The sequence below is a fragment of the Hoplias malabaricus genome, chromosome 12, assembly GCF_029633855.1.
Source record: "Hoplias malabaricus isolate fHopMal1 chromosome 12, fHopMal1.hap1, whole genome shotgun sequence".
In the NCBI taxonomy this organism is placed as follows: domain Eukaryota; kingdom Metazoa; phylum Chordata; class Actinopteri; order Characiformes; family Erythrinidae; genus Hoplias; species Hoplias malabaricus.
Genome location: NC_089811.1, coordinates 12,074,782 through 12,087,990, shown reverse-complemented (window position 1 = coordinate 12,087,990; position 13,209 = coordinate 12,074,782). Strand labels below are relative to the sequence as shown.

General features: G+C 38.9%; 1 protein-coding gene across 1 annotated transcript in view; it reads left to right on the top strand.

The window, feature by feature from the left end:
• The window catches only part of rab3gap1 (RAB3 GTPase activating protein subunit 1), a 76,359-nt gene that overhangs the window by 9,868 nt on the left and 53,282 nt on the right, over positions 1 to 13,209 (top strand). The window contains exons 7-11 of the mRNA XM_066641205.1: positions 26 to 191; positions 464 to 563; positions 4,836 to 4,917; positions 6,215 to 6,283; positions 10,205 to 10,278. Coding sequence (XP_066497302.1) covers positions 26 to 191; positions 464 to 563; positions 4,836 to 4,917; positions 6,215 to 6,283; positions 10,205 to 10,278 — 491 coding nt within the window. The remainder of the gene's footprint in view (positions 1 to 25; positions 192 to 463; positions 564 to 4,835; positions 4,918 to 6,214; positions 6,284 to 10,204; positions 10,279 to 13,209) is intronic.

Below are 13,209 nucleotides of genomic sequence, written 5' to 3'. Positions count from 1 at the left end.
TTGATTCTGTGTTGTGTGTTTCTAGCCAGGTGCCGTTATATGTCCAGATCCAGCAGAAGTATAGGAAGATGTATTCAGGCGAGTGCCAGGGCCCAGGAGTCCGCACTGACTTTGAGATGGTGCATCTCCGCAAGGTTCCCAGTCAGTACAACCACCTCTCTGGCCTGCTGGACATCTTTAAGGCCAAGATTGTGAGTAAAGACCTGGAGAATTGAGTGCATACCCTGTTATAGGTGCTTTTTAAAAAAAAAAAAAATGAATATAGGACCGAAAAATTACGTTCATTTTGGCTAAGAGTATGTAATGGATCCTTCCATTCTCGGAAGGATAGATGCACAAAGTGTACTTAATATTTTGAGGATTAGAAATATTCATACCCTTGCTGCTATCCTTGTGTCTGTCCTTTATTCAGTTTGTTTCTCCTCTTTCTTCTCCAATATTCTGTCACACTTGGAATCCACAGGGCTGCTCACTGACGCCACTGCCACCCATCAACATCGCCATCCGCTTCACCTACATCCTCCAGGACTGGCAGCAGTACTCATGGCCTCAGCAGCCTCCTGGTAGGTTTTGCAAACATATCCCTGGTGGATGTTTCAGTAGCTCAAAGGAAATTTGAAGATACATGTTGTATTTTATTTTTATATCTGCTTCATAAGAACACCGTAGATTCTCTGTAAAAATTTGTGGCTCTGTGTTGAGCTGCTCGTGAGCAATGAGAAATGAAATGGAACAGATGGCAGCCTGCCAAAACATGTCAGTTCTTTGATTAAACGGAGAGCACAACTGCAGCATTCGGCCACAAAAAAATTTAAATAATTTGTTCATATACATTTGATCGTAACATTTTCATACATTTTCTTTAATGTATTCTTTCGTACATTTTCATACTATTTCACATTCAGTGAAGATATGAGTGCTGTTCATGAATCAGCTTCAGCATGAGAAACCAGTGACAGCCCACCAGGCCTTATTTACATATTGTTTACATGACTCCTTATTTTTGCACATGTTTCTGTAGATAGACAATTAAAAGATCCAATTCAGAGGTTCATGGGCCAATAGAAGTGCTTCTAGATGAAATTTGAAGTTGAAAAGTGTGTGCACAGCTCCCCCTACTGACCAAATTCATATAATATTAAAATAACAACTGGAAATGCACTCTGTGGAATAAACATAGTGTGTTGATTGGTTGAAGGTAACAATTTGAAGTATGATTGTGTTCCTTAGGAGATGTTTACAGTGTGCTGTTGTGGTATCAGTTTTATAAAATAAAAGCACAGTGTAATATATTTTAAATAGAACTAGGATGAGAAGCAGTGTGTGTTTATATGCACATGTGAAAATATCCACATCCACTTTTGGACTGGAAGGCCATATGTGTAAATTATTTGTATGAATGTTAGGGTAAATATGGTATGTCCACATGTGTGGTACTATGGGGACTGTAGTGGTTTAGGAGTATTGCTGTGGTATATGTATTGTTGTTTGTCTCTCACCCCTCCTCCTCATCGCTCTCCTCTATTTCCCTCTCACTATGGCGTGTAGAAAGTGACTAAGACAGTTTTTTTTTTCTTTTTTTATGTAGCTATTTTCTTTATCTCTCATCGTTCTCACCTTAGGACTTAAATAAATTAAATTAAACCAGTATTCCAAATAAAATCTGTATTTTAACAGCTTACTTCAAGCCAGGATTGTGGTGGATGGGACGAGGATGATGTGCTGGTAGTTTCGTGTTTCTGTTTGTGTGTGTGCTTTTACCTTTTACACTACAGGCTGTATTAACTACCTTAGGGGGACAATATGATACCATCTGTTTAATTTAAAGGATATATATATATATATATATATATATATATATATATATATATATATATATATATATATATATATTATAATGTACCATTACACAAATAGCATACGAAAAGAATGAATGAAGGCCTATTAATGGAACTGAAGGAAAACACATAGTTCAGTTGTGGGGCCTCATCCAAATCAGATAGTAATTGCATTTTTCAGCACCTCTGCAAAGAAACTGAAGAGGAATAATATGATTGACTTTGTGTCTGAATCTTTAAATAACCATCAGATGCAGAGCAGCACATTTTGATACTCAAAGCTAATCTATAAAATCAAAAAGAATAATGAATAATAATGAAGGAAAAATTCCCCTCAATTACCTCACTTTCGAGCATGACTTCTTGTAGAAGGCGTGAGCCCGTGAATAAGGCTGGAGCATTAGTCCGTGTTCTTAGGGAGGGTTGATATAACGCCTGCTCTTAATTCACTCTCCTGTCCCTTGTTCTTGGACGCTTGCCGCTTTACGGTTGACCCTGCCTTGAGCGGCACTAAGTGCCCAGCTCTTAGACGTTGCTTTTAGAAGGGCCGAGAGATCCTTGAGGCCTGGAGTGGCACTGTGGAAGGCCCATGTGCTGCAGGTAGGAGGGAGCTGAGAGCTTTTTAGATCTTCACTCGAGTAAGTACTTCAATAAAGTCAAAGTCAGATATCGGCTACAGCGCTTTTCTTCCTCAGCTTCCGTTCTTCATTGCTTCCCAAGCCTTCATTTGCTGCTTATTTTACTAAAAGCCTTGTTGTTCCATGGCTTCATTTGTGGGAAACCAAGATGCTGTAAGGTGGGTATTTTTTTGATGCTCTCTATACTTAAATGAGGCTTTATTTTGAAGCTGCTTTAACTTGGATTAGTTCCTGAAAAATGATTTATTCTATATGGTGGGTTTTATTTAGTGTCCTCCAGCGTTCAAAGTGACCTTATTTAAGGCTACTTTAAACTACTTTAACTGTAAATACTTCTGGGAATATCTGGGAATTTGATGCTGTAAGAGGGTGCACTTTTTGAAGTTCTTTAACTTTTAAATGTGGCTGTATTTAACTGTTAGAATTCCAGAGTTGTCTGTTTCATTTTGGTATTGTCATCACACCCTTGTGTTTTTATTAAAGGGACACTAGGTAAGATTTTTTTTTTTTTTTTGTCATGGGCTCCCCCTATAGTGGCAGAGGATAATTCATTTTTATAGCACTGCCCTGAAATAAATGAGGAAGGAGAGGGGTGGGTTCCTACCCTCCTCCAAAACTTACATAGTGCAGTTTCTGAAGTGCTGAGACTAGCAATGACAGGGAGTCTTTTCTCTCTGTTACAGCACAGTGAAGCATTGTAATAATTCATTTTATTGTAAAAATATGTAAAATAATCTGTCATTTTTAGAGTGAGTAATCAAATATCCATTTTTAATATTAAACGTTTAAACAAATCCATACGCCAACACTGGCATCAGGCTAAAATATTATACAAAATCCCATAGAGGTGCCAGCAGATATTAACACTGTAATACACATGATTTTTGACATTTCAGTCCATAGTGAAGGTGTTGTTCTACAAGTCAAAGTACCATTTTTGCACAGTTATGGAACAAAATATCATATTGCAATTTTTAATGCAATTTTAAATTATTTTATTTTTGTTAATAATTTTATTATTCCTTTTTAATTATGCTTTAAATATATGATGGGCTGTATCCACATTGTTCATACTGTCATATTGTCTCAAAATATGGGGTTTGCACTGTTGGCTTGGGGTTGCTCTGTTGGGCTGCGTGAGCCTCATATCTGAGAGTGTGGGTTAAATGAAGGGTTTTCAGCGCTGTGCAGTTCAGCTCAGCATAGCTTGACACTGCACACTTACACACGTGTTGATGATACAAAAAACTGTTTCTAAGAGAGCAAATTTAAGCCACTGGTACTGGAGGAACATACAAGTCTAAAAATAAGCAAATTAAGATGGTTCTACACTGTTTAGAACACAGCTAACCAGCACTTGAGGATTAACACACCACAGCAGATGATTTTCCAGTGAACTGAGCCTCAAATTGCACGTATTTATGCTCATACGTATGAAGCTTTTTCTCTAACGTCAAGTAAAGGGTCTTCCGAGTGTTTTATGTGTTTTTACCTTCTTTTCTTTCCAAACTGTCACATCCCCAGTCAGTAAGCGTCCAGAGCGCACCCTCCCCGTGGCTCTCTTTAATGCAAATAAATGAACTTTATGGCCTTATACTTAAAGACACAACAGAATATCGACACATCACCCACACGTCATAAATACTGGCCTCATTTTGAGATGCCATCCACATTAAACGGTATTACCCTTATACCGCCCAACCCTAATTAAAAGGTAATTTTGTCATTAAAATATAAAAATTATAAATGACTTGGAGAAATTTGTAGACTTGGTTTTGGATTTAATACTTATTCATTCAGACTTCTACAGAAACATCTGTGATTGGTGCACAATTTTTAAATATTAAGCCTGTGGTCAGAGGCTTATATTTGTTCTGTGATATCAGTATTGCAAAAGCTGTTGGGTTATCATTTTACTTGAAGTAGATGCATTAATGATTGTAAATTGTTGAATGAAAGTAATTATCGTTATTATTTCACAGCTGAGACTCGAACCCAGGTCTGCCGGCATGCAACACTAGAGCGTGTTCATTTTAACCAGGTGCCCTCTGAAGGCTTTAATTTTATTTCATGCACTTCAGAAAGTGTTCAGTGTTGCCATGGAGTCGTATCAGCTCACCGCACGGATAGGAACACCTTAAGATTATGTTTGCTCAGTGGATTCATCACCACACTGTTGTTTACCTGTGTATTAAGCCGCACTAGAAAATGTTTGTTCAGCCTAATGATATTTTCCATTTATATCTTAATGGTTTAATGCTGGGGGGGGGGAGGTGAAACGCTATATCTTTATGACCAGGATAACTCGCCATAATAAAAGTCTATAATTACTTTGACATACATTATCCTCTGGTTGCAGACTTTGACGCCCTCCTCGCTGGAGAAGTTGGTGGCGTAGAGTTCGGCAAACTTCCGTTCGGCGCTTGTGAAGATCCAATAAGGTACTTGAATCTACCTTTGTGACTGATATTAATAAAATGGTCTTTAATAATACTATTAATAAAATCAGAGAAAGGATTTAGATCCTCAGAATGTAGCACTGGTTAAAAAGTGAGTTACTGGTCTATGGTCAGACTCCTCACAGGACCACAACAGAGCAGATATCGTTTGGGTGGTGGATAATTCTTAGCACCAATATGTTGTGCTGGAACGAGTGGATCAGACACAGCAGGGCGGCTGGAGTTTTTAAACACTGTGTCCAAAAGCCAGTGTTGGTCATGCTCTAGTACTCCATCAGTGAACACAGGACACCGCCCACAGTCCAGCAGTGACACTGAGGGGTTTAAAAACTCCAGCAACACTGCTGTGTCTGATCCACTCGCACCAGCACAACACACACTAACACTCCACCAAAACATTAGTGTCACTGCAGTGCTGAAAACAATCCCCCACACAAATCATACCTGCTCTGTGGTGGTGCTTCGGACGTCCTGACCACTGAAGAACAAAGTGAATGGAAATGAGCAAAATAGGTAGTGTATATGTAATAAACACATTAAATACAAAATCTATGCAAAAACTACAAAATATGAAGAACATCTATTATAAAATCATTATTTGTATTCAGTTATTTATTTTTGGGAATAATATCAAAGCTTAGACATTTATCTCTGTGTTGTGATGTCAGCATGTGATCACTTTGTTGATTTAAAGCAAGACTAGGTAGTGTTTTGACCTTAAAATTTAACATCATTGTGATGCTCCACTGAACTGCAATACAGAGAATATTCTCTGTCATAGCTACTCCATGTTCAGCACTGCACAAACTGCACTATGAGACTTTTGGAGGAGGGTAGAAAACCCCCTTCCCTTTCCCTCTCTCCACCTTTTCCTCCTCCCTCCCCTTGATTTCAGGACCGTGCTGTAAAAGTAAATAACTCTGCAACTGTACGGCAGCCCATGAGCAAAACCCCAAATATTACAGTGTGACTTTAAAGAACAAGTTCCTCCATTGCATTCAAATATCAGAATACATTGATATCCAGCACTATGGATTATTAGCGTTACATTAGAAATTTTTCATCCCAATACCTCTCCTGCCGACACTTGGCATTGAACGACGTTACGTGCTATTTCATAAATTCTTTCTGTTTTATAATGTTCTTCTATGGAGACCAGCTGTGTGCACATCTGTGTTCTTAGTGAATGCCCCTTGTAGACATTTGTTATAATTCAACTCATTCGTTATAACTTGTGGTCACAAACTTTTGTTTAAAGCTGTTTCCCCTCTTTCCTCAGCGAACTGCACCTGGCGACAACCTGGCCGCACCTGACCGAGGGCATCGTGGTGGACAACGATGTTTATTCGTGAGTACACGCCACGTGTTAACAGCTGTTTACAAAAATGATGCCTGAAGTGGCTTTGTGAAAGTCGAGAACATTGGGGATTGAAAAAAAAGGGTGTTGAAAAAATAAAGCTATGAGGTAATGATGAGCAGGGCGTGCGATGCATGAATATGCATCAGGTGCGAAAAATCCAAGCATCCACATGATGTCGGTGCCAAATTAATTTTTTTTTTAATTCTGTCACCTCTCAAAGAACCTGTTACCTATAATAATTTTTCACAGCTCCAAATGGCTTTGGAGGGGTGGAAAGTGGGGTGTGGGCTTCGAGGGAGAGAGGAAGGATGGAAGGGGAAGGAGGGGTGGATTCGAAACATGAACCTCAGCAACACCGGCGCTGAACGGCACCAATGCCGGAATTAATTCACACCGAATAATTTTACGCTTTTTAGTTTAGTGATGAAATGCTGCTCAGTGAGCCATTGCATTGCATTAACACTGTTTGTGTTGTTCCTTCAAGTCCCTCCCTCCATTTGCATTCAGCCTGACACGATGGGATGATAGAGCTCTCACTTCTGAAGGGCTTTTCGTTTTTTTTTTTTTTCCCTCTGTCCTTATTTTTCTGAAGTAGACGAACAAATACTCACACCTGTAGATAAGGAGGGAAAAGAATAATGAAGGGTGCTCGAGCAAACAATAGGCCTGTTCTCGTTAAACATCCTCTCAAGCCTCTTCATGGTGCAGTGCCGTCCGAATGATGTTGGGCTTTTTCGAGGCGTACGCATCGACGGCACTCATCGCTGTTGGGCCTTTCAGAGCTCTCAGAGTTTGCAGGGCTTTCTCGCTGGAGTTTGGAATATGGGCTGGACAGCTGTACTCTTGAGCTGTGTGATGCACCAAAACAAACCCCAAATTCATCTGAAATTAAATACGTTTGTTACGCATATTCTGGCACTAGCCATTCCACCTTAAATAGTGCAGCAGTTATATTCTGACTGATAAGCTTCTTGTTAGATTTTCCATTCTTGCTAAAGTATCATGTACATTATTGTGCCAGTCCCCCTTGATGCACCAGTTACTTTCTGAGGCCTATACCTCTTATTCAAATGTCCCCTGCCACCTTAAATAGTGCAACAGTTACATTCTGACTACTGTGCTTCTTTTTAGAGTTTTCCATTCTTTTTTTTTTAAATAATGTAGCCGCTACATTATTGCACCAGTCCACCTTAAATGTTGCAGCTGTTACTTTCTGGCAGCTACAGTTCTTATTTTAATTTTCCCTTCCACCATAAATGGCGCAGCAGTTACATTCCGTATTAGTGTTTCCGTTCTTACTTAAATAGTTTTAGCACTATTATACCAGTCCACCTTAAATGTTTCAGAAGTTACTTTCTGGAACCTATGCCACTTTTTTAATGATGGAACTGTTACATTCTTGTATCAGTCCACTTTAATGGTGCAGCAAGTGCATTCAGGCCACTGATTTTCTAATTCAAATTTTCTTTTTTCACCTTAAAAAATGCAGCAATTATGTTATTGCACCAGTCCACATTTGAGTCATTTGAGCCACATTTGCAGCCATGAGTTTTTGATTTAAATATTCCTGTCCTTCTTAAAGGGTGCAGCAAGTGTATTGTTGCAGAACTCCTCTTTAAAAGGTGTTACATTCTGATGACTACGTTTCTTAATCCGATTTTCCATTCCACATTAAATTTTGTAGCAGTTGCATTCTTGCTAAAGTCCACCTTAAATGGTGCAGCAGCTAAATTCTGTTTATTTATATATTTATTTTTCTTAGGGTTTTTATCTCCTCCTTAAATGGTGCAGAAGTAACATTTTTGTGCCTGTGTACCTTCTTATTTCTTATTTAGATTTTCAGTTCACTTTTAAACCACACAGCAATTGTATTGAAAGCACTAGACTATAGACTATAACTGCTGCATCATTTAAGGTGGAATGGAAAAGTCAGATAAAAAGCTTGGACAAGAGACTGCATTCTACATTCTGGTGCCGAAAAAAAACATAACTGCTCTGTGCAGAGGTTATGATTTTTATTAAATGTAATATTTGGTCTTTTTCTCCTGTAATGAGGTCAAATAGACAGACAGTTTTCAGGAAAATCAGTAACTGAGTGGACTTGAGTAACCAGATGTCAACGTCAATTCCAGTTGGGCAGTACATTCAGAATCATTGTATCACTGCTCCCACTACACCACTTTCTCCACCATGATGTTTATCACTGGCAGCCTGTTGCTACTCGAGCTTCACACGCTGCATCATTCTTTAGAGTGAGGAGAAACATCCCGCTGCCTTGCGGAACTCGCACGAGGGGTGTCAAAATGGTGCTCCAGAAACCTGCTGTGGTTATTTTTGCCAAATTTTCCTCCAATCAGATGTTGTCTCCAGTTCCACCCTCTTAGCTTGTTAGCTGTTAGCTGAGCTCCCCCATGACACATGCCCCCAATGCTGTGAGAGTGAGGACAAGCATGTGCTTCCTACAAAACACATGATGTCAACCACTGCCTCCTCACTCATGGCCGCCAGTACTGCAACAGCCCCAGACTTCCCCATGCCCAGAGGAGACAGGCGACTGGCCAGGTCCATCACATCAGATGACAGCTGCCTATGCTGGGTGGTATCATGAGGGTAAGGAGGGGCCCATCCCAACCACCCAGAGAGCACAGCAAATTCTTAGGGCTCCACAAAGGCCACAGCAACCCTGAGAGCCAAAATTAGAAGGTGACATATAAGAAGCTAACATTAGATTAAGCATCGCATATCATTCTAAAGTGTAGCATCTCACACTTAAGGGTAGTTAAGTAGGTGTTTTTTTTTTAAGAACTCTTAAATAGCAATCAGTAAAAGAACATAAAAAATGTTTGATATAGACCATGAAATATGTACATTATAATTGAAAATGGTGCTTTTTGAAAAGGGCTCCTCGCTCTGTCTCTGGGTTAAACGTTGGTTTGGGTGTCACAGAGTATGAGGACGTGGAAGTATTTGAGGGGCAAATACCTTTTACACGTTTTGTATGAAGAGCAGGGACCCAGGCAGGAAAGAATACCTGTATTGAATTTGTTTCTTTCATTACTGGCACCACTTTTAATCTAGGCTCGGTCCCAAATAGTGCCCTAATCTTTACATAGTGATTTTCACAGATTCTTCTCCCACTACTACTACCACTGACACTGCAGTAGTGCAGTACACGTTAGGACATCACGGATACAAATGCTGTAGTTATCTGAAGTACACTGCGCTTTTTGAATGCGGAAACTGTTATTTTTTTGACCTACATTGTGCACTATAAAGTGTGGTAAAAGATATTTTGAGATTCAGCCCTAGGGACTGTAACCTTTTGGCTGGTTGGAGTGTGACGCAAACACACTGTGCCTTTCCTGTGTTCAGAGGATGGGCTTTAGAAGGAGGGAGAATATAGAGGGAGGGGATTTTTTTTTTACTTTTTCATAAACTGGTTTCTACAAAATCCAAGATGAAAGCTTTAACACCCGCCTTTATTTATTTGACTTGGTTGGAGTGAGAAATTCTCCAGAAAGACTGCAGACATATTTTATTTCAGTGCACACAGCAAAGTCTAGCTCACATATTTTTTAAATTTTTGATTAGCATTATGTATTAAAGATATATGCCTGTTGAATATTTGGGCTGTTTTGAAGATTTTGATTGAGGGTTGATTAATTGATTCCATACCAATTAAAAAGAGTGCATAATTTGTAATATTTTTAGATTTAACGTATCACCGATCTGTGATGGACTGTTCAGGGTGTGTCCCTGCCTTTCCCATAATGATTCAGGGTGTGCTCTGGACCTGACACTTATCAGGTCACAGCGGTTACGGTTTTTGTGATCTACCCATGCCTTCATCACTGCACTGTTGCTTGCTCATGGTGTGTAAAACTTTGTGTCCTATGTCTGTTCCTTTAGGGATTTGGACCCACTTCAGGCTCCTCATTGGTCAGTTAGAGTGCGGAAAGCAGACAATCCCCAGTGCTTGCTCGGTAAGAAAGATATATTCACACTTATTTATCTCCATACATTAGTACACTATGTAATACAGGGAATAAAAACATTAACATGGCCATTATGCAATATAATGTTTATTCATTATTTTCAGTACCTTTGTGCAGAAGCAAACACAGGCATTGAATTATGCACAGATCAGCTACATCATTATGAATACCTCCTTGCTTCTATGCTCACTGTCCATTCTCTCAGCGCCAATGACCGTACTGGAGCATTTTTGTAGTTCTACAATTACACACTGTAGTCCAAATGTTGTGCTGCATACTTTGTTTGTCCTTTTTCAGAGCAGGTATAATTTGGGTGGTGGATCATTCTTAATGCTGCAGTGACACTGATGTGTGTTCGTGTTTGTTGCAACAAATTATGCAGGGCAACAGATGGTCTACATATGGTCTGTACAATTATATAACTACAAAGTGTCCTGTACGGTCAGTGCATCTAAGAAAATGGACAGTGAGTGTAGAAACGAGGAGGTGGTCATTGTTGTGGCTGATCAGTGTAAATCACACATCTGTTTTATTGTAACTAAGGATGGACATGGTTATCCGATTAATCCATTACTCAGGAAAGTTTTGAAAATTGATGTGTAAATTACCTTTTCTAATTATGTTATTGTCCTCATTAAAATTACCATATGTCTGAACTAAAAAACTCAAAAAAAAAAGTCATGCTTGTAGTGGGCACTGTAAAACTTATGTCCTGAACTGGGATTAAACTATTATTAATTGATAGTCCATCCCTAACTGCACTCTAGATTTGTTTAAAGGAACTTTAGGTAGTATTTGGACTTTAAATTAAAATCACTGTCCTGTAATAGGGAGAATAGAGCTTCTGTCTTTGCTACTCCAGGATCAGCACTGGAGAAACTGCACTATTTATATTTTGGAGAGATTGGATTGGTAGAGTTTGACGTTAACCTACTGGTGTTTAATTGCCAGCGCTTTTAGCTGTTAACCAGTTTGAAAATCTGTCAAGCTCCGTTCCATAAACTCTGTCATTTTATAACATTTATTGCTAAATATTCCAACACTTGAATAGTCATCACCCAAGAAAACAATAGCAGACCATGTGTTATGCATAAAGTTGTGGACAGAGCTGAATAGAAATAGGAGGGTGTGGTGATTAATCAGGATTTCGCCTCTTGGCTCTGAAACAGCTGTGCTAAGCACAACGGCACTTCAAGAAAAAGCACCCTCTGAAAGGCAGTGCCAAAAATTGGTCAAGTACGTGGACCAATCAGGTACGTGGGCCATGCAATAAAAGAAAATAGCGATGGCACACCTGTGTTGTACGCTGTTGAGCACAGCTGTGGCATGGGCTTTTACACCTCCTTCATCTCCTCCTTATTTCCATGAGATGGCCAAAAGCATTTGGACACCTGCTCATCCTACGCTTCTTCTGAAATCAGGATTGTTAATAGGGAATTAGTTCCCCCCGTTGCTGCAGTGACAGTTTTTCCTCCTCTGGGAAAGCTGCAGACTAGATTTTAGAACAATTATCTATGTATATTATCTTTTAGCCACAAAAAAAAAACAAATTGGCAAAGATAGGGATGGACGATATGACCAAAAATTATATCACAATATATTTCTTAATTTTAGTCAATATTATATAATTTTAATACCAATTTGAACATTATAAAAGCCACTGAAACACTGGCAAGAATCAACAAAAAACATGACATCACCATCGAACATGAACCCTTTGGATTGGTCAATATTATATTTTTGAACTAAAACTACATTCAAAATTGGGTGCAATGAATGACGGTCGTGCCCTGTAATCAACATCAGTTAAGCTCCGCCCACAAAAGACATCATGTCTGTTTACAAACATAAAAATGGTCTATTGATGTTGGATAATTGGTTCTGACATTTCAAGTTATCACAAGAATGGAATAAAAAATACTTTGCATACCCACAAAATCCAACAATATGCTTTTTTAAGGACCGTACACATGCCCTTCCAGAAGTGCTGAGCTGCAGATCTCCAGATTAGCAAACAAATAAATCAAATACAATCCCATACACTCGCAGATCATCATGATGCAAGAAGTACGCTAGGAAGAGTTAGTTTGTTGTTGTCTGAAAGTTGGCTAGTGAGAAAGCTAATTAGCTGAACTGTGTTTGTCAGCTTTCAGAAATGACATTTGTTTTTTAGACAAGCCAGTGCAACTAAGAGACAACGGAAAGTCAAATGTGCGCTTCCTGACTTGAGCCAGTGGTTGAATGAGATGTAAAATCTTCTCTAGGATAATTACACTGGGGTGATGTACCAACACAAGCACAGTGTAAGAGTGCGGTAATCTATGACTTATTTGTGGGGCCAGTAAAAGTTGTGACACAGCATAAGCTTCTTGTCCACTGGTGATGTGCCGGTGCAAAAATCTTAAAACAATTTGCCACTTTTTTCACTGTAAAAAAATTTGTGACCTACACAATTGGTGCCACCTGTCCCTATGATCTTGGGGGGGTCTAGATTCAATAAACCTGTGATGTAAGCATCAGTAGCGTGGGGCCTAGACATCACCGCATAATGATTTTTAACTGCTTTTCTGCCATTTAAAACTGAAAATACATTTATGGGGAGGGAGAGTCAAAGAGATAGGTGCTATGAGAACAAACCCTTGTATCTTCATTTTTTTCATTTTTGTCCTTTTGAATGTATCATTTTTAGTACAATCTGAAAAAACCTTGTATATGAATTTCTTGCATTTGTAGTAATAGAAATGCTCTAAAATATTTCCTCAGAAAATACACACTAATCAGAATAACTACAAATAACATCAATAAAGAAATTAATTTAACCATTTCCAAAGCCTGGTATTATTTAATGCTGTCATCCGATATCTGATTTACATTTATAAACATTGGATTTGATGACTGGGTATGAATGAATTAATTTAT